Here is a 26,236-nt window from a genome sequence, read left to right on the forward strand (position 1 = left end):
CTTGGTTAAAGAAATAGCAGCATGGCTTCCTTGTGTTCACATTACAGCAGTCTTCCTTGTGCTTTGATTGAGTGGAATATTCTCATTAGAAAGACAAATTTGAGGCAGAATTATAATGATCCCATTCTTTTAATATCTGCTTGATATTTCAGTTACAGTTAGTACTTTAAAAGCAAATTTCTTTCTCTTTCTCTTTGAAAAAAGCCTGGAGAGGTTCAATAGCTGTTTCTGGTATTACATTTATTTGCTCAAGATAATAACAAATTAAGGAACTATTTGAGGACTGGGTTGGACTGTCACAAGGTTATTTTTACTCTTATTTTGTTTAATATTTTATGTTTTTAAACCAACTGATACATTACCTAGGATTATACTAGAGACTTCCATTTTTCTAATCTGTCATGTGGAAAACACAATAGGGGTATTATTTTTCTAGTTCCATTTATGAAACTCTGTTGTTTCCCTACCATATAAAGTTATATTTATCTTATTAGGTGGTGCTTTAGATGGTTCACCACATCTGAGAGCACATTTGTGGAAATGGTCTTGAAAAGTAGTGACAGTGCTAGAATATTTAGGATAGTTACTTTTCATTATGACACACTAAAAATGCTCACCTTAAAAAAATCAATTATTAAATTTTAAAAAGCTTTTGTTTAGAATTGTATAATTTCTGCTACATAAAAAGAACAGCCTTGATGTTTTGCATAGAACATGGATAGGAATAAGAGAAATTGAGCACTCAAAAATGTTTCCAGCAGAGTTTATTGACTGCAAAGACTAAAACCAAGTTCAAATCAAAGGGTGATAATTTTTTAGAGAAAAACCTCCTCTTAAATCAGCAGGCAAATTATCATATCATATTCTAATAGGTATGAATTTCTGATTTGAATTTTGGCACAGATGTTTAAGCAGTGGTATATCACTGGAGTGATTGCTGTTACAAGGAGTAGCATAATTGATGCAGTTTGGTTTTTTTTAATGCCTATTATTTCCATATTTTAGCTGTGAAGTGTATTTAAAATCTGGCTAAGTGCTCAAAAATCGTCAGGAGGATTTAAAAGGAATGTGCCAGGTTTGACTGCCCATTAAAAATTATTTAGGAGGCTTAATCTGTTGTCAACCAACTGTGTTCAATTGCTGTTGTCTAGGGGATGGTGGTCTTAGAAGAATTCCCATTTCCAAAAGACATTTTGAAGAAGCAGATCCAATTGACAGAGCAAGAAGCTTTATTAAACGCCACAGGGAATTCCCAAGCTGCCATTGAGAGCCAGGATTCTTTGCCGGAGCATGACTTTGAAATGTCACCCAGCAGTCCCACTCTGCTTTTACGAAACATAGAAAAACAGGTAAAGTAAAACAAAACCCAGTTGAAACAGGGGGTTGGAAATTTATCTGGGAGTAGAAATCAATTTTAGATTTAGCTAGAATCTGCTTGTTTAGTCTTTTAACTTGTGTACTCACAGAAAGGTCTACAGAGAGAACAAAAGAGATTCAAGACTACTTAAAAAAGAGTGCAAACATCCAAACTAAAGAGAGATAAGAAGAGGCCCCACCAACCTTGAGGCTGAAACAAACAAAAAAACTGAATCTAGGTTGCAAACACCACATTACAACTAAAACTATAATTACAACTGAAAAACTACACAGACTCATAAAATTGATAAGGCAGTTTAATGCATGTGCATTAGTCTTTTATGCATATGCAACAAGTTAGAGAATAAAGTAAACTTGGGAATTTTCAGGAGTGTGCATGTCCTTGGGGAACAGCACTGAAATAAATCATACCAACTTCACAACTTTTACAAGTTTTGGAGTTTTTCTTTCCACACATCATCAGTGAAACCAAATGATTGACTTCAGAAATAGGGAGGTTCCATGGTGATGACTCCCAAAAAGAAAGATATTTTGCAGTCCTGGGATTGGGTGGTGATTAATTGAAGGACTGAAATTACTAATCTGTACAGGAGGTTTACAAATTAACCTTTTATTTCTGATATGTCTGTGTTACCACATTGTTTCCCTCCAAGGGATGCATAACAGCCTCTAAGAGCCATCCACAAACCTGCTCCTGCTTTATAGTCAGGCCAGTGTAGAGTTTCCAGGTTGTTTCAAGAAAAGCTTTATGTGAGATGACAGAGAACAGCTGATAGCAGAGATATATTGCACTTGAAATTAAAAAGAAAAGGCTTCAGCAGAATACAATTGTTCATCTGCCTTTTCAAACATTGTGGGACTCTGGTTTGGAGCTGAGGAATTCCAGGTGCTTACTGGGTACAGTGGAGATGTAGTTTTGCTCATGGCTGTTCTCGTGGTTGATAGGAAATACTATGTAGAATCCAGCAAGGTTTTCTTTTGCCTGAAAGTACATAAAGGATGTGGTAGGATCACATTGCTGAAGGAGATACTGGAAATTTGTTTTACAGAATAAATTTATGCAGTTTGTGTAAAACAAAGCCACTGTGGGGCATTAATTTGTTGCTCTGCTGCTCTACATAAACTCCAGGTCACATACATTTTTTAAAAGGGATATAAGTAATAGCATTAATTACTAGTGCTACTAGTAATAGCATTAGCTACTAGTGCCTGCCAGATTTCTGAATCTCTGTGCCAATTTTTCTTATTTGATAGTCATACTTTCCTGTTATTAAAATGCTTCCTCTGGTTGATAAATCTTATCCACCACAGGCAGGAGTGAGGAAGCAATGAAACAGGAAATTTATATGCTCAGTGCTGGCAATTGCATAAGATAACCCAAAGAGCATTTTTAGAATGTGATGAACCTCTTTTAAGTGGTGGCTTGGAGAATTAAACTCACTTTTCAGTAAGACTTTTGATGATTCAAGCAGTAGTGGTCTGTTTCCTGGTCCCCAGGTAGCCACAAACTTGGTCCAAGGGGTGCAAGAACTTTGATGATCTGAAAATGACATGGAAGTAGACTAACACATCTCACACAACACATTGTATTTCTTCCCTTTTACACCACTAAAAGCCTTGGGGTTTGATTTCCTTCTTAACTACCAGTTCTGTTCTTAACTCTGAAAGTCTGAGTTTCTTGTTCAGTGTCAGGAGCAACAATGCTGCAGCCTGAAGAACATCTACAGATATTCCCACAGCATTCCTCAGTCTGGTGTTAAAGTATTCCTTTGTTAAAAATAAGGAATTCTGCTTGTGAAGCAAAAGAAAAGTAATGTAGAACAAAAGTAACTGAGGATGGCAATTTTTATTAGTACTGTTTTCAAGTCCTTTACTTGGCTACATGTATGTTTTTCCTTTTGTTTTGGAAATCTGCCTGTTTTTAAATGCTCTTATATTCAGTATATACTACTCCTTACATATTGAATTCTGCTGAGATTTTTAAATCAAACTGGTAACTATTTTATTGGCATCCTATTTGCTTTGCCCAGTTCTTTTATAATTGACTTGCTATTCCTGTGCTTTAATATACATCCCTGAATTTTTTATTCTGATGCAAAATTTTTACCTGACTACATACCTAAATGTTAACAGAAAATATGTGAGTTGTAATAAAACAACAACAACAACAAAACTTCCTTTTTCTGCATACATGTAAATGTAAAATCAAAATGTAAGGAGAACTTACTAGATAAACTCTAGCAATTCATGTTTTAAACATTCTTAATTCTGAATGAAAATCCAACAAAGTAATGCAAAAGGTTGGGGTTTTTTTAAAAAATGAGTATGCCATTTCAGATACATTAAATTTGTGTTCAGTGTGCAGAACAGTTTCCTCTAAGCAAGTTACATTTATTGTGAGAATAGCCTTTAAGGTCTGACATTTAAAACAAAAAATCATTGTGAAATGTTTTTGGAGTCGGTCCACAATTCATTGCTTTGGAAGGAGTAATTCTTAGTCGTAACAAATTGGCTACATTTGTTACATTTGTTTTGGGTCGGTTTTGAAAGTCAAGTTTTTTTTCAGGAGAACTGGGTGGCAGGGTGGTTGTCTCTTGTTGCTATTTTTGAGGATACCAAAGATCTTACCCATTCTGTCTGTCATTACAATAGTCCTCCAGTAGTTACACTTCCTTTTATAAAAATACCTTTGTCAAACTGTAATAAGCAATGAAGAGGATTCTTTTAAGAACAAAAATACTTTGAGTGAACAAAATGTACAATGAAAAGACAGTTGACCTTTCTTTTCCCCCTGTTGAAATGCTTGTCAAATGGCCAGTTAGCAGCTCTGGCTGCAGCTGTTGTAATATCAGCTGCAAAGTGTTCTGGTTTCTTTTTTTTTCCTTTTAAAGACCTCTGGTTACAATACTAAGGCCACTGATGTATTCAGGGTACTACTTCAAGTGTATAAACAATGCTCAGGGTTGTGTTGGTCTTTTGTTGGTGTTTTATTTGGGTTTTGGTAGGGTTGAACGTAATAATTGTGAAAGAAAACCACAATTTTTCACAGTTATTCACAAGAAGAAACTAAATATGATTATTCCATCATGTACTCAACTGGAATCCTAAGTAGGAAAACAAGAACCCAGCACCTTTTAGTTGTTGAGTCTGGATAAGTCTGACTACCTTTAATTTTAATTTTTTTTCCAGAGTGCACAACTAAGTGAAATCATCAGCAGCCTAATTGCTCCACTCAATCTGTCTCCAGCTTCTTCATCTCTTTCCTCCAAGACCTGTAGACACAGACAGCTGGTCAATGGTATCTCCTTCAGGTGGGATAACTTTGGTAAAGTTATCTATATGGAACTAATAATCATTACAATATTAAATAAGGAAAAAGGAGTTGCTTTCTGCAGGCTTCAAGAGAAGTCAAGTCTTGATTGTAAGGTTGAAAATAGTAGGGTTTTGTGTTGTTCTTAAAGATATTATAAATGTATAGTCACTATAACTATTTAAGTACTTGGAAGATGAATCTGTGAAGTAGTGAAAGAATATATGACTACATTTATTGTGATTGTTTGAGACTCAATGCATTCTGTCATAACAAGTGCAGCTTTATTTCTGGAAAACTGACAAACTTAGTAGATTAGTAGAACATAAGCAATGTCACGTGTCTCAGCAGGGGTCAGTGTCAGGGTGGTAACTTCATTAATTTTAAGCAGATCAGTCTTCAATAAAAGGCCACATTTATCTTTGCCACCCACATTTTCAGGAATTTGGAGATACTATTTTCCATTCAAAGTATTTTGTTCTGGATGGACATACCTTCCAGAATGACTGTAGGTCAAAATTAATATTTTAGAAAAATGTTTCTCAGTGCTGGTCCATACTGCTAGGTAATTCTCTCTTTTATTCAAAGATTTTAAGTACAGTACAGGCTGTAATAAGTATTAGTTTCAAAGCAACATTAAGGTAATTGAATACAATTACAAAAGGTCTAGATGTGTTGGATATTTCTCCTGAGATACTTGTAATGTGATTTTTGAAGATGCTGTTATTCACAAGTCTTAATTAGGATCAGGTGGATGATGAAACTGTTTCCAACTAGAACTGGGGTGTTTGTGGCAGAGTGTGCAGCAGAACATAATTCCCTGGCTCCTGACTCCAAGAAGAGCTGGCCACACCGTCTGTTTCAGCTTTGCTGCAGAGGCTGGAGCCTCCCACAAAGAGATTACAGTGAGCAGCTTGGATGGGCAGCTTCTTTAGCTGCCTTCTGTTCCACAGTGATTGTGTGATTCTGCCCTAAATTTAGGGATGAAGGGGTCCTGGCTTGTGACATCCCTGCTCCTGGTGTATCAGTTGTTTATAGATGATGTAGGAGAAGATCAAAAGGTTCCTCTCAGATGTGGACTAAAAATAGCCCTGAAATAGAAGTTGCTAGTAGAGATGGGTGTGTGGAAGAAGAGAGTAATTTAGCCTGTCTTGAATCTGACTTTTTCATGAGACATATGAGGAAGAATTCTTGATTTTAAAAATGTTTTTAGGAGTGTATGAAGTTAACTTCATGATGAGAGACTAATGATGTAACTTCAGGCCAATTCTCTTCTTATTTATTAGTCCAAAGTTAGTCTTTCCATTTCATGAGTAGCACATTGTTTGCTTATGGACCACTTTCTAAGCTTGGTTGTTTTCTACTCATGCCCTAAAAAAGTCCAAAGAAAAATGTTAGGACTTGGAAGATTGTCTCAGTGCCGTAGCTCTAAACTGGAGTTTGGCGAGTTAGGTGTTGGAAGGGACTCTAAGATATTTTAGGGCTTTCTAGATGCTGTCTTAAACATGAGTTAAACAGTTAATTTAAATTTTTTCTGCTTATGAAGTGTTTTAAAATCTGCCAGTAAATACTGTTCATTAAAGATGCATGAAATAGAGTGGTTATCATGAGAATCCTGCAGGGAAATTTACTGCCTCCTACTTCTTGAGGTTTCCTGAGTGTGTTTCAGGTTTTTGGTAGTATTTTGTTGTAGTAGCTGTGTGTTCAATTAATTGAATTAACTTAATTATTAACTTGCTACAGTTAACTTAATTCTTAGCTGCTTCTCCCCTTGCTTTTTCTAGAGTTCATTTTGACTGTATTCAGTATTTCAGAAAGCAGAAATCAAAATCAAATGGAAAATAAGGGGATTATTTTATTTTTGAGAGGGAGGAAAAACAGATGATAGCAATTTTCACTTAAGTAAGTTCTTGAAATTAGTTGTAGGCTGTTGATGTGAAAACCACATCAACAAAAATTTTCCATTTTAAAGTAGGTTAAAACACGAGAAGCTCTGGGGTTGGTAATTGTGGGGTTGCACTACAGTTGGTTACACGGGCTGTTTGCAGTGGAAGTGGAGGTGCTTGGACAGTTCCTGCTTGACTGAATGTGGGTAACCTTGAATTGCCATCTGTCAAGGCCTAATTACATTAGTGCCTTCTTTTTATTTTTTGTTTTTTTGTGTTGCTTTTCCTTGCTCAGTTGAATCTAGGTGCCAAGATTAGCCCCAAAGCATTTCTTGAAGGTAGATGCTCACAGAAGCAGTTCCCTAAGCTAGTGATACCCACTTTCTTATGAAGGGAGAGGAAGGAGAAATTTAATTCTGTAGGAAAAATAGTGCCTGTCTGATGGCTTGCTGTGCAGGCTTGCATCTTGAGGTAAGGTTAGGAGCAAAAAAGGCAAACCTATGAACTTTGAAAGGAGCTTTCTAGCAAATTTATGACTTTCACATCTGGCCGTGGTTCATTTTGCTCTTCTGTAGAATCACATTTTGAAAAATACTCAGACTAAGATCAAACCAGATGGGTAACTGAGAGCTTCATTGGGAAACCTTTTACACAAGTGGCAGGAAAGCCCCACTGCCAAGAGCTCCAGGCCATGAAGATGAGATCTCTTCATCTGAAACTGGAGTGGTGCAATGCTGCAAGGCACAGGAGGGTAAATACAGCAGATGTCAGAGACTGCAGAGAAACTACCAAGGGCCTTGGCAGAGCACCAGAACAAAGGCAGAAATCACAGAAGTTAAAGAGCCAGGCTGAGGAGCTTTTTGTTCTAATTTATCTGTCTAAGCTGTCTCTCATTTAAGGGAGAGGTATGTGGAAATCCACAAGTTGAGCTTGGGACCATCTGACTTAGAAAATGTTTTTGAGAATCCAGAGAGAGTATTTTAAGAAATTTTTTCCATGGACTGTAAACCTTGTATTTCTTTCTCAAGCCTTAGAAATGCAGTGTTAACATTAAGAATGTCATGCCTCAGTATTTTGGGCTTTTTCTTGGCACTTACTGGCATGTTCCTCTAAATGCTTTGTACAATCCCTCTGTTAATTAGCATGTTGTTTTCGTGTGTCTGTGTTGCTTATTGGATTATATTGCTGTGTCAGGAAAACAGCTCAAATTCAAGCCTGTAAAGCCTTGTTACCACTCCAACACAGCATGGGATGGTGTTTAATCACACTTCCATTACAAGCCTTTTCATGTAATAAAAATGTACCGGTGAAAGAATATCACCTGTCAAAAAAGATTTATAAGTGTCCTTGTAATAAATTCATTTTCATGTTCTATTGTGTCATAACTTTACTAATAAAACTGTGACTTGTCATAAGACGAAATAATCATTTGTGCAGATAGATGACCTGTTATGAACCAAGGCCAAAATACCTTGTGTAGTTGCACTGTTCAGACAGTCCAGAGCTGTGATCAAGGTCTTCAGTATTGTAAAAATAAAAGCACACTGGAGGGCTTTTTGCAGCAAGCCTTCAACTTTGCAGGCACATGTTGATATAAATCAAATATAAATAAAATCAGGAATACCTATAGCAGGGAAGCTCAGTCTTCCCATTGAGTCATTCCCACCCCAATGGGAGAGTGTTTTAAATTCTTACCTGGTGGTGTTGCCTATTCTGGTCACCAGACAGGCTCTAGGTTGGTGAGAATGGTGTGAGGTTGTTCTACACATACATGCAGGGGCTTCTACTGCTTTTGGCCACATCTTTGCACTTGATTTTGACTCTCTGCACTTGAAGTTGGAGAGTTCCTAATTTTGATACAACTGCTTCAGAGTGAGTTGCAACCCTGTGCTGAATGATCAGTTCTTTGCAAAGATTTACCTAGGTTTCAGTTCTTGAGCAAAACCAGAACGTCTTTAAAGTATTAGGACAGAACTCTGGGTCTCCTTTATGTTAGCATGACTGCTGTCTTGAATGGAACATCAGTATGAAGGGAAATATTAATTGTAACTTGAAACTCATATGTGTTAAAAATATTAGAGAGTTCTTGCATTTGTAAAAAACAAAACTCGATATATGCTTGAGGGCTTAGCTTCATTTTGACATTTGTTTCCATGAGCACAAAGGTGAAGAAGAATGATAAGCTCCCTTTCCTGACCTGACATGAAAGTAATTAACTAGCAAACTGAGCACATACACAATTGTCTGAAACAGCATGCTAAAACCTTGTGGTGTTTATGAAATTCTCTTAGAATTAGATAGCTACTGCTAATCTGTGTGTGAAATCTTGGCCTGTGCATGTGGAGCATATCTGATGTTTTGTATTTCCTCTCCTCATTATTCATGAAACTGCAGAGCTTCAGACAATAGAGAGGTGTCCTCTTCAAGCAGCTGGCTGCTTGACCATCAGCACATCAAGAAAAGAAGAAGAGACAGGACAAGGCTCAGATCTGTCTCTGTGACTAATGTGAGCACATCTGCCCGAACAAGGCCACTTCATAGTTTCCAGAAGAGGAAACTCTACAGAATGCACAGTGCCTGTCACTGGAATCAGCAGGTAGGCCCTTGCCTCTCTGCTTGGGAGAGAAAACCCAAGAGTCCAGCTGCTGGAGTCAGCATGTGTCTTGTCTGGTGTGCCAGAGCAAGGGTGCACGTTGTGCTGTTATTTGTTGTGTTCAGGGACCACAGAGCGTGTGTGGTGGCAGTACTGCATGTGTCTGCAGGAGCTCACAGTTAATGAGTTAAACATAAAACTTAAAGGTAGCTCAGAGTCCTGCTTATCAAATCAGTGTGTTCTATGGCTGTCTCTAAAGCCCTTGTACAATCTAAGAGACAACTTGAGAGTTCTTTTGGAGGCCTGACTGCTGAGGAGACAGGCTACAGTGTAAAGCATCTGCCTGCTTGTTTTCAGAATATTTGTTTTAGCTACAGGAAAGCTTACACAGCTGGTGGCACATTATTTTCTAGGAAATTGAATTGCAATATCTTAATCTTGTTTCCATTTTTGCTGTTTCTCATTAGTTATATTGCCTTTTTCATGACACTTAAAGAGTGCTTTAGAACTCCTAGAACTTTCTGCGTTACAGAGGAATTAATATTTTAAAATGGAAAAAAAGCCTTGTCCTGAGCAAGACAATGTGTGTCTGCTCACATCTGATATTAATAGCATATTGCTGGTAAGAATATATAATGAGTTTAGCTGTGGTGCTTAAAGAAACAGTAATTTGGGAGCAGAGAGAATATGAACTCATTCTTCAGAGCAGTGCTAATCCCAAGAGGTTTTAATTTCTTGATTTTACTTTTTCAGTGTAGTATTGAGGGAAATCTCCATGTCTCCTCAGCTAACTGTCTAGGATTTACTAAGTGTGCCAGTGGTCGGGGGAGCAATTTCCCATGCAAGGATGTTCTGTGCTGATTCAGCATTCTCTGCAGAATGGCAGAGGTGTCCTAGTTTTAGCAAGATGCTTTATTGAAAAACTGTCCAGTTTCTTTTTCATTTGAGTTCGCAGCTTCCTGGCAGTGGGGCTTAAAGACTTGGCAGCCTGCCTGGAAGGTTTGGGCCAGGGGGATGGTGAGTGGGGCTGGGAGCTCTGCCTTCTAGTTAGCCTTTTCATCTTCCTTGCATTGACCAAGGGGGCTGTTGTGGCTTGGACTTACTGTTTGCTCTGCAATTCTGTCACAGAGGTTGGACACCTCATGCTGTGGCTCCAACTGCTTCTTGCAGCTGTGGGGAGAGCTCCTCAGCAAGAGACTCGAGGACTTTCCCTTTCTTTGTCTTAAACATGAAGGGTTTTCACTCCAGATGCAGTTCCTAAATAGCAGGGCTTTCTGGAAGCCTCTTGTCCTGCAGGTTCAAGTATTTCATATTTCTACAAGCACTGCCTGTGTCTCTGTGTTCTGAGAAGTGAGCTGTTTAGTGAAGTTCTGAGAATATCAGTAAAGGTTTGTGATCAGAAACTCCATGTCTGTAGCCTGACAGCAGTTCAAGGCAGAGTTTACATTTTTACCTTCAGCCAGATACAGAGCTTAGCTGCTCTGCATGCTTGATAGTTTACCCTGACTTGTAGGCTGCAAAGAAAGATTTATAATTAACCTTTGTCTGTAGACTGGAAGCAAAAAGTACATTTTTAGGTTACTAGTTAAGGCTTCAAGTATCAGAGCTGGTGCAACTGTGTGTCTGCTCCATACTCTTGACATCTCTGGTGCCATATATTAACCCAGCTTGAATGTCTCTGTACCAAAATGCAGAGATGTCCCAAAGACAGTGGGGTAAAACACTGTCCTGTAGGGAATGCTATTTATGCTTACTGCAGCTCTGAGCTCTGTGTTTAGGCTCTGCTTTTGAATGTCTTTTCTATGGGAAAGTTAGCAAAGAGGCAATGTGGAGAACTACATCATGGGCTACAGATAAATTCTGCAGCTCTTGCTTCTTGAGAAAATAAGAAATTATAACAGCAATTGACTTGTCAGCTCCAGTCATCATGCAAGTGCCAAACTCAGTTAAGTTTTGAAAATTAAAGTAAAGCAGGGAACAAAGCCTCTCACACAGTGTTGGTTCAAAACAAAGAATCAGGGATTCTGCTGAGGAAGTAAGTGATAAAATTAGACTGGACATTTCCAGCACATTCTGACAATCAAACCTAAGTCAGTATCAGTGTTTTAAATTAAGAATCATCAGCAGTGTATCATTTCATTCAACAAATCTTACTCTAACGGGCTCTGTCACTTTCTTAGTCCTGCACTTGCTACAGTTGGTTACCCAGCTGTTGATGAGATTGCTCATCCTGTAATGAAAGAGCACTGGCCATCAGCCCAGGCTGGCTTCTAGATTAGGCAGATGTTTAAGGGTAAGGATGCAAAATGGGGAATGGTTTCTGGGATTGATACCTAGTTTTCTCTGTATTTATATTTCCCAGAGTAATCCAGCAAATTTCCTCTGGTCTTTCACAGAAAAAATGAGTAACTTCTTAGCATATAGGAAATAGTTGGATTTTTAATGTAACATTAGTGTGCCTTCTGTAGCAAGTGCCTCTCCCATATTTCCTCAAATTTAACATATTTATGTAACCCCTGGTGCCACAATCTGTGAGGACCCCCATTTCTTTAACATCACTGGCCTGAAAACAAGCTGGGAGTCTTGCAGCAGATGTGGAATTATGTGGCAAATTCCAGCTTGCCAAAATCAGAGGAGCAAACTGAATGTCCTGAATGTTGCAGCTCCTGGTGGTGCCTGATTTGAGCAGCCAGTGAGCAGTGCCTGGCAGTGCTGGGGGAAGATGTTGCTCTGCAGACTAATTTTGAGCAAGATGGTTACTAAAGAATCACGACCAGAGAATCACAGTAAAATGCAGACCTGTATGTGTGGGACATTAAGAAATGCTGGGATAGCTTTGAGGAATTTGCAGTTGGGTTTTCATTGCAATGACTGGTTGTACCCTTTTGTGCACGTGAATGGCATTCAGAGTATCATCCCTCACATCTCTTCAGATTCATTTGGGAAGCTCATTCTCCCAAATGAGCTCCCTCACCCCCCTAACATCCACGTTAGGAAAAGTAGAGTATGAAACTGTGAATTGCAATGCCATCTGTTAGTTCATAAGGGCACTGGGAAGGCAGCCACATTTTTTCTCTTATCTACTGCCATGCCACATACATTTACAGTGAGTGTGCATGACCTAGAAGCCTCTGTTGCCTGTGGAGAGATGCCCTATATTGTCCTCTGCTGTTTCTTTTCTGAAAAGGACTGCACCTTCCCCTGCTGTGCTAGTTAAATGATGCTTACACAGGGTAGTATCTAAAAGAAAATGCAGAAGTCTGTGAAACTCTAGAAGACCTTCCAGACTGGCAAGATAGACCTCAGATAAATAAAACAGGATGCAGAGTGTTTGGTTTATCTGCCACCATCCAATATCCTCAGGAACTTGAAACAGCCTTTGGGGCCAAATCCGCTGGTCCTGTAATTCCAAATAACTAAGTACCACAAGATGATCCCTGAGTCATCATTTGGCCCTGGGATCTGTTTTGTGTCTTTCTTCTTTATCTAAACAGCTTTGTGAGAGCTTAGGCCATTTTTTGATTGTGAGTCATGCACAACAAACCCTGGGATTGCAGTCTGTGCTTCAGTCTAGAGGACACAATTGTAGTGGTGCATTTCTTCAGCATGAGCCTTTGCATGAATGAATGAATGATAAAACTTGCATGCAGAACAGCACAAAGGAGTAAGCTGCAGGTGTGTTCTAGTAGGAGACAAAGTTTGCAGGTGGGAGTTGGAAGTCTGAGAGTGGAGTGTACAAAATGTTGGATCTGCCCCTCGTCTGCATTGTTACAGCTGGCAAGTCAAAACCTCTGGGTCATTGTCTCCTCCTATAAAATGTGTGTCATGTAGTTTTAATGCTAAGAAAGAAAGCCAGAAGTATCTAAACATTAAAACCCAGGAAGTCTGTAAGTAGCAGATCAGTGTCAGGACTGTAAGACACCAACACCTATTGAGTCATTTCTCAGTGGTTATTGAATTTATAACTGCCTTCCTCCCCCACCTCAGATTCTCCAGTCTAATGCCTTGTGCTTCTGCAAATGCTTTTCCTGTAGTGAGGAAAATTGTAATTCTGTCCCCTGCTATTTTTTTGTCTGCACTTGAAGGAACTAAATTATCTGTGACATACTAAAAGTTTTAAAAGCAGACAAGTGTTGTACTAGTCAGAAACTCTCAGAGAAGTTTGCTTAGCTGACGGGTCCTGATGTTTTCTTTTTTGCTATTTTATCTGTGTGACTTCCCACAGGATTTTTTAATAACAAAGATTTTGTTTTGCCAATGTATTTTGTTAGTTTCTCATTTAATATCCTAACAAAGGATATTAATTCCACTTTTTTCAAGTCATGTTTTGCCAAGAGATGTCATTGATGCTATCTGTTTTAATCTATAAAACCTTTATATAGCTCTAAATAAAGGTAAGAGACAATAGAGCAGTGAGATTGGAGTACTATCAATTTTGTCCCTGTCTGTTTCTTTGCAGAGTTGTAGAGCATGGTGGGGTTTTTTAATCTTAAAATTCTCATTGTAATTGCATTCCACCTGCTGGAGAAAGAGTTGCTAGTGAGGACTGAGGCATGTGGAGAAAATGGAATTCAAATTTACAAAGGTGCCAGCATCCTGAAAGTTGGGAATTGAGGTGCAAAAGCTTACATTTTGGATACCACAGGCAAACAGTTGGTATAACATTTCCAACTCTTGCAGTTGCATATTGCCATTTTCTTCTCTGCAGTCTCAATTGGGATTTAAGTAAGAACAGAAGAATATCTGCTTTCATTTAGTGGTTTGGAAAAAAAAAAAGTAAAAAAAAAAAAAAGTGAGTGCTTCTCCAGAAGGCTCCAAGGCAGACAGGAGAGAAGTATTTAAATTGTAGGGTATGAGTTTCTTATTTTGATTTAAATCTCATGCTGGTTCTATGATTTCTGTGTTCAGGAGCATTCCCAGTCCATGTCTAGTGCCAGTGGTATTTTTTGTTGATGCCACTTGATAAATACATTTGGGTCTTTCCCCAACTCTTGTTCATTTTCAGGTTTTTGGAAAGAGTGTGTATATATTTTTATTTATATATAATACACATATATCATTTGTATTATATCCAGCATGCATAGCCTTTATCTGACTTGCTAAATGTCTGCTATTTGCTAGGGGTCTGTACCTGGGAGGAAAGAAGTTGTACTGAGTGGAGTCTACTGGTTGTCATCCTCTTCCTTGGTATCCCTAGATACTGGCTCCACCACCTGCTTCAGCATAGTTTCCTGGCATTGCTGACTTCTGAAAAAATGTTGTTTTGTTGCCAAGTCTCCTGCAAACTGGTTCAGTGCACATGGTGTGGTACCTCTGTAAATATGTCAGTCTTGTGGTCTGGGGAGGAGAATCCCTTGGTTACCAAGTTTGTAGGTGAAAATAATAGTTAATTGAATTGTTGCTTTAACCCTGGATGTTAAAAAAGAAGGCCTTCTGTTAGTTAAAAAGCAATGAAAACTTGAGTGGCAAAAAAAGTTTCTCATACACATTCAGCTGTTCTGAATGTGTGACAAGACTTCTGTCTGAGGGAGGGAGGCATGAAGGCAGAAAGGAAGGGGACAAACATCTCTATCTTTGCAAGTCTGTGATACTGCCAGTAGAACTAGATCCATCCTTTGAGGTTTGTGGCAAGCCAGTGAGCCTGTGAATTCTGTCTCTTTTTTTTTGTCAGAATGAAAAACCTTCATGCTTTCCACAGTCTTGCACCTTTAGTGTGCTGACATTTCTGTGGTGTTTTACTGATCACATCTACTCTTAATTTCTGATGTTTTTGAGAAGAAAGATATCCCTGTAGATTAATATATCTTTCTTTTGGTTTAACTGGTCAAAGATTGAGCACTAACCTTGATTTTTCAATCGATTTTCTAGTTGAACAAAACATCTTTGTTTCAGGATGTAGAAGACAGCATGCACTTCTATAGGGCAGGTGAAAGTCCCATTGCTTATTGCAGGATTAAAGAAACTAAACTCCATGTATGCTTAGGAGAGGTGGGTGATATCTGGGAACAGTAGAAATTATCACTCCTTGTAGGATACTGACCAAAAAATCTGAATTTGTGACAAGTTGGATGCTGAGTAAGTTTTCATTAGTGTTTTATGAAACTCTCTTTCTCTTCCTGGAAAAAACTGGTCTCTGCCATAGGATCTGCCAGTTTATTGGCAACTTTAGAGGGGCCAAGGCAGGTGAATTTTACATCCTGGGGCAGCTTGCATCCCTGTGTCTGACATGCATGGGAAAGCACATCCATTTGACTTCTAGAAAAACTTCATCTGGAGGGGAGGGTCTGACACGTGGCAGGGATGTGTGTGTGTGTGTCAGCACCATCTGTTGTGCACCTTCCCATGCAGGGATGCCTTAGATGCTTTTCCCACCCTCTTTCCCACTACCTGTTAATAAGAAAGAAGCTCTTGGGGGCTTTCAGATTAACCTTCAGTGTCTGTGTATTGTGTGTTGCCCAAAAGCACTCTGCACTTGAGACCTGCACATTTCCACAGTGAAGCACAAGGTTTCATGGAGCTGTGTGTTCTGCCAGAGGGGCACAGCTCTGCTCAGAGCAGGGTGTTGAGTCAGTGTGTGATGTGTTTGGTGTTTGGTGTTCAAAGGTGAGCTGTCAGCCACCCACACAGAGGTTCTCTTGAGGCCCATAGTTAAATCTCTGCTACCCGTTTACTGAAGAACAGTTTTTAATATTGAGGGAGATAGCTCTTCTTTGATATCCCTGAAAACTCCTGAGAGTGTGTTTGTAGAGAGAATAAATGCATTTTTCCTTGCCTTTTTGGGCTTAATAAGAGTAATCAGGAGCAGATGTGACAGGTATTCAGCAGAGTGTATTTGAATTAATTTAATTACCTTCCTGGATTCAGACACAGTGGCATAATTGAACTGTGGCTCTCTGTGCTGTTACATTTGGGCATGTTTCCAGAACTGGTAGGAGTTTTAGTGATCAGTAGCTGAAACCACAAAATGAGAATTCACTTCACAGTTTTTTAACTGGGAGCACAAAACATTTCAGTTATGTCACGTTTCATAAACTCACACTTTTTTCTCTGCAGAAGGATGGGATGGCCAGTAGAGTTCTGCCTTCTGACCTTTCAAGAACAGAGGCATGAGCCAATTCTACTTTGTCTAATGCATCAGTCTGTCACAAGCAAGCACAAGAATTGTTTTGAGTATCAAAATTAATCACTCTCTATGTTTTCTGTAACCCAATAAAGCAGTACTAAGGAGGAAAAATCCCAGTTCAAAATTCATATTACTCTAGACAATTAGAGTCTGTTGGTTGACACCATTCCATTTCATAAGTTTCATAAGTTTCGACCAGAGCTGCTATTTTACTTGAATATTTAAAGCTTGCACACTCCTCACTTCCTCTTAAATACAGTGAATTTTCTCTAATACAATGAATTTTGTGTAATATTATCCTTCATATCTGCTTGAGCTCAGGAAGCATGAAGTTTTGTATTTCAGTAATGAAGAAAAATGTTTCAGGAGATGTGCAAGGTGTGGTATAGCAAGGGGAAAGGGGAACATTTATAAGAGTTTTGTCATCTCTCTTGCTTTCTGAAGGGTTGGCATGGTCAGGTTTGCTGTAGGGGCCTGTCTCCTGAAAGCTGTGTGCCATGCTGTTCTGTGTCAGTGCCTGAATGGATTCAGCCATGTGGGCTTGTTTTCAGCTGGGTTTTGGTGGATTTTTTTTTGTTGCTGTGTAAAGTTTCAATAATTGACTGCTGTGTAAGGCAGTTGGTTTGTAGACTGTATTCTGTTTGGAATTGGAAGCAGGAAGAGTTTAGTTTTCCAATAAACAATTCTTCCATTTTATTTCAATAAAAATTGAATCACTTTCTTTGAGTGAAATGCTTTAATTCCAGTGCTAAGGGCTTCTAAAATTTTTTCATTAAGAGTTTATTAAGTCAGCATTTCTGAGAAACATCATGATTTTACTAATTCAGCATTTTCCAGTGGAAGACTACTCCATCAGAATCTTAAACCAGATCTGGTAGCTAGGAACACAGACATTGACAAATTTCTTAGCTTTTTTTCCCTAGTAGCCTCACAGGCATTTAAATAAAATTGCTCTTCCTTCTATGAAGTTTGTATTTTCTTTTGGATTACAAACTGGCTTAATGAAGGTTTCATTACTTAGGTGTTGATGCCAGAGCATTCAAGGCACAAATTCAGGCATAAGGTTTTGTAATTCCCACCACAGGCAAGTTGAAGAGAAGAATTCTCCACTTACTGATATTGGCAAATGGATTTTAATATAGTTTCAAAATGAATTTTGACTGTGACGTTGCTTGACCATGTATGCATGTTTTTGAACTGGCTCAGCTGTAATGATCTGGATGTGTTTGGGTAAAGTGAATTAAAGCAAGAAAAAGTGAGTAAGGACTAAAGGTCTGGATGTCTTGGTCTTATCTGTATACTTTCTAGGTAATTTTACTGATTCGTTTTTGGGAAATTCTTTTTAAACAATGAGTGAAAGATTTATCTACTGTTCTTTTTTATATTAACAAAAAAAGAACTGCCAAAAGTGATGCTGTTGCAGCTTAAAGAGTAGAGATTTAGTAAATTACTTCATTTCTAAAACCCAAATATCAACAAGAAATATGCTTTTGTACATTTTTGAAAAGCAAGTCCTTCGTGCATTGAGGTAGAGCAAGTACCTAAAAGCTCTTTAAACTTTAGTGTAATGATCCATATAATGGGAAACATTAAGTTCACTTTAGCATTTATCCCTCTAGTGTTTCCAAACACAGGACCCAGTTCTGCCAACACTTCATGGATATTTAAAGTTTAACACATGAAGAGTCCCATATGTCTGTCACAGGAAAATAACAGAACATTGATTTGAAGGAGTCCTGGGCTAGGAAATAATTCTTTCCAAGTTAAGTTGAAAGCACTTTTGCATACAGGTGGATTTAGGGCTACTAAATTTTTCCTGGGGGGAAAAGAAAGTTAAATACAAGAACCTCCCCTCCCCATCACTGTGTTCTCTGCTCCAGCATCATAATGTGATTACTTGATTTTAGTAGTTTCTGAGATACAGTACCAGCATAGAGAACTCAGTATCTGAGAAGAAAGGGGAATTTCTTAATGTAATATTTTCTGAGGTAATGTGGGTTGTGAATATTTATGCCACATGGCAAAAGGACTGCTTTGACTAAGTGGAGGGAATTTTATGTGGTAGATATAATCCCTGCATCACTAATTCATGAATGCCAGTGCTGAAGTGCAGCCTGGAATATTTCAGACAGGAGAAAGAGTTGTCTTTGATTCAGAAAGCAGAAATACAGAAAATGCAAGTAATGTTCTTTGAGTGTCACCTTTGATGCTACATGTTTCCATAAAAAGTCCTAAGAAAATGTCATTCATTCTTACAGTTTTTTACACTGGAACTGTTTCCCATGGGTTGATAAATGTGATTGATGGTGCAGTGATAGGCTTGAGATTCCCCCTAAGTACTCTGGTGTCCCTTTCTCTCCATTCCCATTTGCAGGATCTGCAGCATTTGACAAAGTATCAGAAACCTATAGAAGCCTCTAAAAATGTCAGTAACTTTAGGGTACCTACCACAAGCATCCAGTAAGAAAGTAGCTTATGCCACATTATTTCCCTGAAGTGCTTTTTGTAGCACGTTCAGAAGCACAGACCACTATTTGCTGCTGTCTCGTATCATCACATTTAATTCTTTCCTTCTGTCTTTCAGAGCTCAGTCTGTGGCCTGCACTCTGCTGCTTATTCCTGCCCATTTTCACCCTGTCTTTTGCCTCAGTCCTGCTGTCTCACATCTACTCGTTCTATCCATCCATCATTTTACCTTCCATACTTAAACAAGCTTTGCAGCCAAGCAGCTACATGAATCTTGCTTTGCGCCTTTCCTCTTTCTAGTAATTCCTTTCACTACCTATTAATCAGTTCTTAATGCATCCCTCTCTGTGTTTATTGCTGTATGTCTTCTTTCTGTTGCTTATCTGATGTTTAAATTAGAATAAGGTAAAGACTTTGCCTTTTTGGTTTGTGTAAGTACACAGTATGCTCAAAATGTTCAGTATAGTTTCTTGCATTAAAATGTGTGTGCTCAAGGTGCCTAGAGATACTGATGCTGAGAATCTTACTAAGAGAATAAATGAATGAGACCCCTCTATTTATTCTGGTGTTAGGTTTGTTTGTGCATTGATAACATGCCTGTTATCCTAGAATCAGAGTTTAAGGGGTGTTTGTTTGTCATTGGATAGATCAAAAGAATGATTGGAAAGAGTTACATTTTATCTGAAAGCTTTGACAGCTGTTTCCTGGTCCTAATTGAATGAGCAGTTTGTATTCCTTGTATTGTGCACTGTTGTCCATAGTAAGTCAAGGTAAGTCATATTTAGACTATCTGGAGATTGTTGGAATATTCTTCCCATTCACATATTAATGTGTCACTCACTGAGTTGTTGATTTGTTGGCTATTTTTCCTGTTCTGCTCTAATTTGAAGGACATGACGAAAGGAAAAGTTGACCTTTGTTTCTGTGTATTCTTGCAGACTTTTCCATCTAGAGATGCCTCCTTTCCATATAAAACTCAGTTTCCATCTGTGGTGCCAGCCTCCACTTTCAGCAGTGAGTACAGCACAGAATCTAAAATCCTAGATTATGTGCAAGAGCTGGACTCTTCCTTCCATCCAGTCTTATCATTCCCTTCAGGTGAGTAATGCCATGACCTAACAGAGTGCTTGTGCTTGTGACAGCTGTACAGGTTGTGGACTGACTTGTCTTTTCAATGATTTTCAGGACTTAGTTATCTTAACAGAATACTTCACACTGTCAAAATACATGAGTTTATACTAAATGAAAATCTTTACTTGATCCTGACTTTTGAAACACACCTAGGTTTCTCATACCAGCAATGTGCTTACAGCCTTGAATGACTGGTCATGAGAAAAGCTGTGCTTGGGTGTCTCATGGTGTGTCTGATTGAGTCAGGGTCAGTCCTTTAGAGATGGTGCTTTTGCCAACAGAATACCATGGTTATATTGGTTTCATAAGCAACTTTCTGTTCAGGCCCTTTGGACTAGGTCTAAAAAACTTTATTTAGGTTTTCTAATTATTTTTGTGACAGTCATCCTTTTTTATTACCTTTGAAGTTTTATGGTTTCTTGTCATCTGATCTTTTAGTCTTTTTGGACGGTAATGTAGAGGATGTTGTCTGTGACTCAGCCCTGAAATTAGTGCAGGTGCAACTTGGCAGTACTTGGGACTTCAAAATAACAGCCTAAATGCTGTTACCAGCAGAAGGGATTGAATTTTTGTGGGATTTTTTTGTTTTGGGAAAAAACTATTTTTACTGACCAGTACAGGAATTATGTTGCTCTTTGTTGGGGGGGGGGGGACACTTCTTTGCCACAGAATAATTGTGGAGATGAGACTGAGACTTCCGTGGAACTGTTTGAATCTTTAATCAAGTCCACTGTCTTCCCAGAATGACAGTGTAGACACTGCAGCCTCGTATAAAAAAGTCAGGAATTAATAAAGGCTTGGTTTTGGAGAATTTGTCACTGGCCTGTAGAGAATACCCAAGTGTGGACATGGAATCCAGAGAAAGCCTCAGCTCTGGCAGTTGGCATCCCATGCATAGGTTAAAGAGGAGATTAATGTAGGAGCAGATAGGAGAAATGGAACACTCACTCCAAGAGTGCAACAGCAAACATCCCAGTCAGCAGAACTCTGTCATGGACAGAAAAACACCACCTAAATCTTCTTTCTTTTACACACACTATCACTTCCCCTGTGACTCTGGCAGCACAGTTGGACCCCAGGGGTTTAGACATCTGTTCAAGGAAGGTCTGTGGCCCTTGTGTTCATTCTTACCTCCCTGTTTAAGGAGACTGGGCTGTGTAGCAAGAACATGGAGCTTTTGTTTTCTCAAAAAAGGCTTTGTCATCATAAAAAGCCTAAAAAGCCTTGGACTGTGCTGTGGCTACTGTTGGACACTTTGCCAGGATGGAGGAGGAAAAATGTTTTTAGCTTCATTCCAGTATCAAGAAAATATTTCTTAAGGAATATTTGTTCTCTTTTCCAGGAGCCTTGCTAATAATAGTTGAGACAGGGAAGAAGTACTAGAGCTGCTATCTCCTGTTCAAATGCAGCCCTCACATTTGAGGGATTCATGCTTTACTTTGTGCACCTTGCTGTCTCTACCTCCTCACGAAGACAAGTCTATTTGACATTTTCTTTCATGTGAAAGCATTATTGTGAATAAATGCATGGTAGAAATTTTCCAAGTTGTAGCCTACTTCCATTTCATGTTTCCTTTGCAGATTTCTTGGTTATCCCCTTCCAGAGCAATAACTTCTCTTAAAATACTGCTTGTGCTGTGCCCACATCTTTATATATAAAAATTGTCAGCAGAGTAAAAGAAAAGGGTTTTGCATTCATTTTCTCTGTATGTTAAAAATACATTGTTTCATTTTGGAACTCTGGGAGTTTGGGGTTTTTTGTGTGTATGCGTGCAAGAAGGGATTCAAGTTCAAGACTCAGATGTTCTCTATCTCCTTGGTTTTTCATGTGGTTTGCTTTAAAGGTGAACCATAATTTGCAGACAATCTAGTAAATACTGCAGTGGGACTGGCTCATAGTGTGCTCTCTTCTGGAAGCATAATTGTCCCTGTGTCTAAGTCTTTCTTTCACAAATTTCAAATTACCAAGGATCTTGACTAAATATATGTCAGTGGTTGCAGTATTGCTTTAACATAACAGCACCTCCTTCAACTTGCACCTTGATAAATGGAAAATTGTAGTTTGTATCTAGGAAGTTTGGGTTTCTGGTATTTCTGCACCTAGGCTGTGGATTGATTGAAACAAGCACTCCTGCCCTTTCAATGAAGATACAGGATGGTAAAAAATCTGGGTCACCCAGGTGGTTTCCCAGGTTAAAAACCAAAACAAACAAAACCAACAGCAAACAAACAAAAACACACAAAACCCCCCCCCAAAACAACAACAAAAACAGCAACAACAAAAAACAACCAAAAGACCAACAAAATTGGAGAAATGTTTTGCTTCTCTCTTTACTTAAATGTTGTGACTAATACACCTTTCAGACCTTCTTTGTTTAACTTGGAAGTAGAGTAGGAAACACAGCAAAAACCTTGGGGTGTTGAGATAAAGCAATCAAGTTAGATCCATATCAAATTGAAAAGAAAACAGTTCTTTTTATTTAGCAAAATAATGTTGAAAGTTCTTGTCTTGGCATGCCCTGGATGTAGTTTAATGCCCACCCTTGGGCCTGCCCACAGTCCTCTTCTCATTCGGAATGTGCTAGCTGTCAAGCCTACTTACTACATTGACACTTTTTTCAATTACATTTCCCTTCATTTTTGTATTTTTTTCCAGAAAGGCTTTTCATAGTTTTTTTTAAGCCTCCCTGCCTTACAGCAGTGGGTAGATTCCTGATCACTTGAAATGTTTGGCAGGCGAATTCTGCATCAGAACTCCAATCAGAAAATTAATTACATTGCCCTGCTGTAGACTTTTCCAGGGAGACAGAGAGGGAATGTACCTTAAAAACACTTCTAGGCTCCCAGCAGTAACAAATTCCAAAAGCATTAATGACTTGTACCCAAAAGGCTGAAGCCTCTTGGGTACAGGAGTAGTGCACTGTGTGCTCTCTGCTCTGCTGGGTTTTGTGCAGGAGCTGGTCAAGAGGGAAGACCCCAGTCTTATTCTCACTCAATACCCTCCAGAGTCTGTTTCAGTCCTTAGCAATGGTGCTCACAGATGATGTTGAATGTGATGGGTGAATCAATGCTCTAGTGATGATGCAGAATTCATTGGCTCAGAGGTTGCCATCTTTCTAATACAGATGCTATTCCTTTGGATTTCTGGTTTTTTTATTAGATATTCCTCTTCACATATACTTTGAAACATTATTAAGGAAGGATGACATCAAAGGAGAACCTGCTGATACCTCATCTTTGGGAGGGGACTTTAAAGTATCTGCTGACAATGGTATGTAAAGAAAAATGTTTTAGCTTTTTCATTCATCAGTATTTTCTGCCATGAAGAGGTTCAGTTTATAAACTTGTCACAAAGCAGGTTATCAGAGAAGGTATCTGAATGCTGCTTTAGGTGGAAGAAAAATTTCTTCTCAGACCACAGTGTCAGGTTGTCCCTAATTTGCACTGAGATGATCCCACCAGAGCTGTAGGAGGATACTGCAAGTAGGGGCAGTTTGGACCAGGTGCCTGACTGCAGTCCTGTTATTATTTGGATTCCTATCAGAAGTTTGGGGCTATTATAAATAGTTCAGCAGTTGAGATTTCCTGTAAATTGTACTGATGAAAAGTAATTTCTCAACTTCATAAGTGCTTTTTCTGTTACAGACTACAATCCACATGTTTCTGTCAAACAATGGAGCAGTGGCTGTTTGTCTAATTCCAAATCTCAGTTGGTGTTGGGAACACCTGACCAGCTATCAGAAGGAAGAAAGAAAAGACATCTAAGTGAGACAGCAGTAGGTAAGAGAAGAATAGCATTGCAAGAGACTACAACATCTTTTAAAATATGTACTGTATGAATATCACTGGGCTCTGAGAATTGAGTTGTCTCCAAAAAGGATACTGTTATGAAACTTACAAAGAAACAGCCTTAGAACACCATGAAAATAATTTGCTATTTTAAAGCATAGTAATCATCTTTCTTCTTAAGTGTACATAGAGAATGAGACAAGCTGCTATATTTTATTTTTGGAGTACTCTTAAAGGAAACTGCTCAGCAGTTCAGCTGTGTTCTTCTAATACTGGGTGTCATTCTTAGTACAAAAGGGTTTTTTTAATAGTAGTCAATGAAATAAACTTTGCAAAGTTATCTGTTACGTCATGTGCCCAATGAAACATTTACTATTCCTGGCATCTTTGTCCACTGTATTTCATTTGTTGTGTACTGTCATTGGTGGCTCTGGATCCCTTCCAGACTTCTAAGAGGACTTGTGGATAGCCAGTTCTTACTGTGTTTTTACCCTTGTTACTGTTCTATTTTAAGCCACTGAATCTCTACTTCAGCACTTGGTAAGTTAATAGGAAGTGCCCTAAAAGTTCTGTAGAATAATGTGATAATTGTAGGGATACAAAATTTATCATACCACTGTTAAGATAAATGGCAACTTACCTCTCCAGGCTGTTAGAATGTAAAGCCTAACAGATTCTGGTACAGATTCATTTATGTAACTTTTGGAAAACCTTTGGCAAAATTCTTCACAAGTCATTTGAAGAAAGTAAGTCACGGAGCAAGAGCATATTTGTTTAAAATTTCCCTTAGGAAAGAATGAAAAAGTATAAATGATCAGTTAACATTGTGGAGAAATTAACTGGTGGTGCATATCCAGTCAAAACTGTAATCTTTCACTAGAGGTGGAGATACAGGAACTACTGCAGAGATGAATTAATAAAAAATTATGATCTAGGATTAAAACAAACCCCAAAACCCACAATCCACAACCCCAAAGCAAGACCACCCAAACAATTAGGAGGTCTTAGAAGAGAATAAATTCTGTGTGTGGGCACACTGAAAACTGCTTTGGATTTAGGTGAGGGTTGTCCTTTGAATGCTTCCCCTGGTGCAGTCCAGCCCTGGCTTTGCTGTACAGCCTTCTCTTGCCCTCTGTGCCCGTGTCCAAGGGGGTGCTGTGCCCTGTCCCCTTTCACCACCAGTGATCCTGTTTCCCATGCCACCTGCTCCATTTGCTGGTCCCCAAGAGATGGATGCTGACTTTCTCAGTTTCCCAAAGTGTAGTCATGAACACTGAGATCAACAGCTGGAGTTACTTGGGAGCACTAATAAGAGAGAAAACATCTTGCTGTAAACCTTTTCAAGTTACCATTAGTCTTCTGACAATAGTATTTAGTTTTTTTATAAATGGAACCAAAAAAGCAGTCTTATATCATGAGGATCATCCCAGAGCCAGAAAACTGTTCTGTGGTGCATTCATGAGTAGGAGCACAAGTTCTAGCTTATTAGTGCTATGGGTTTAGTACTACATATTTATTCCTAATTTGGGCTCTGTCTAAGAGAAATTATCCATGAGGAAGGTCAGCCTAATGAACAAGGCCAAAAATAAAAGCTGTGTGCCAGGGAGTGCAGAGCTGCCTGGGAGATGGTAGTTCATTACCTTGACCCAGCCTGTGTAATACAGTCTCTAGGATCAGTCTCACCTCTTTTTCCATGTTGAAATATACTCATTCTTTTTGTTCATTGGTATATTAAGGCTGAGTTCTCCTTTCTTACTGGAAATTGGGTAGAAGGAAAGGAGAACAGGTGGTTAAATTGTGAATCCCTCTAAATACTGCTTATACTGGTACTGGTAAATAGGAATTACAATTTGTCTGGAGCAATGAATCAGAAGAAACTGCTGTTGGTTTGGAGATCTAAACTGATATTTTTGGTTACCCTTGCTGCCAGTTTTATCATTTATTAAGGAAGAAACAGCCAGGAGAACTGGTGAAATGCTCCCCAACTGCTGCTGGGGAACAGGAGGAATCTAAATCAGATTGTATTTGCTGTGAGTGTAGTCTGACAGCTCCTGAAAAAAAAAAAAAAGTCAGGATTTGCCCATATGAAGCTGTTTCCATGAGAAGAAATCCTTCCTAGAAAAAGAGGGATGAGTTTCGTGGAACAACAATGACAGGATGAATAGCAAATGTTTATTTAGATGGCTTTTTTTAGTATCCAGTAAATTGTAAGTGGCTCACTGTGGGCTTCTAGAAATGACTTTACTATTACTGTGTGGAAAAATTTCTGCAGTCTAATAGCCAACATGCAGTATGTCTTATTTATTGCTGTTTTTTTATGACAGGGGAAAGCAGCACTAGGTTTGAGACGTTCTCCTTCCAACATGCAGAGCCCGAGTCCCACAGCAGTTTTACTCCCACAAGCAGTGTCAGTGCCATGTCTCGGCCCACTCACAGCACTTCATCACAGGTAAACCAAAAATGTGTCACTGTCTCAACTGAAATATCAACAGAGAGTTGTGCAAATTAATATTTACGACCTTTTTTTCTTGGTGCAGCTATATAAAATGGCCTCATGGTGCA

At 38.8% G+C, this 26,236-nt stretch overlaps 1 protein-coding gene across 7 annotated transcripts in view; it reads left to right on the forward strand.

Moving 5' to 3' along the window:
* Positions 1-26,236, forward strand: part of KANSL1L (KAT8 regulatory NSL complex subunit 1 like) — a 61,499-nt gene that overhangs the window by 24,394 nt on the left and 10,869 nt on the right. For all 7 annotated transcript variants that reach the window (XR_010368964.1, XM_064433711.1, XM_064433713.1 and 4 more), the window contains exons 4-10: positions 1,152-1,349; positions 4,567-4,688; positions 8,968-9,169; positions 19,694-19,853; positions 23,046-23,156; positions 23,531-23,665; positions 25,999-26,123. Coding sequence is in view for 6 of the 7 variants with exons in the window: in XM_064433711.1 (XP_064289781.1) it covers positions 1,152-1,349; positions 4,567-4,688; positions 8,968-9,169; positions 19,694-19,853; positions 23,046-23,156; positions 23,531-23,665; positions 25,999-26,123 (1,053 nt within the window). In the remaining variant the exon portion in view is untranslated. The remainder of the gene's footprint in view (positions 1-1,151; positions 1,350-4,566; positions 4,689-8,967; positions 9,170-19,693; positions 19,854-23,045; positions 23,157-23,530; positions 23,666-25,998; positions 26,124-26,236) is intronic.

Source organism: Passer domesticus, chromosome 10 (genome assembly GCF_036417665.1).
Source record: "Passer domesticus isolate bPasDom1 chromosome 10, bPasDom1.hap1, whole genome shotgun sequence".
NCBI lineage: Eukaryota > Metazoa > Chordata > Aves > Passeriformes > Passeridae > Passer > Passer domesticus.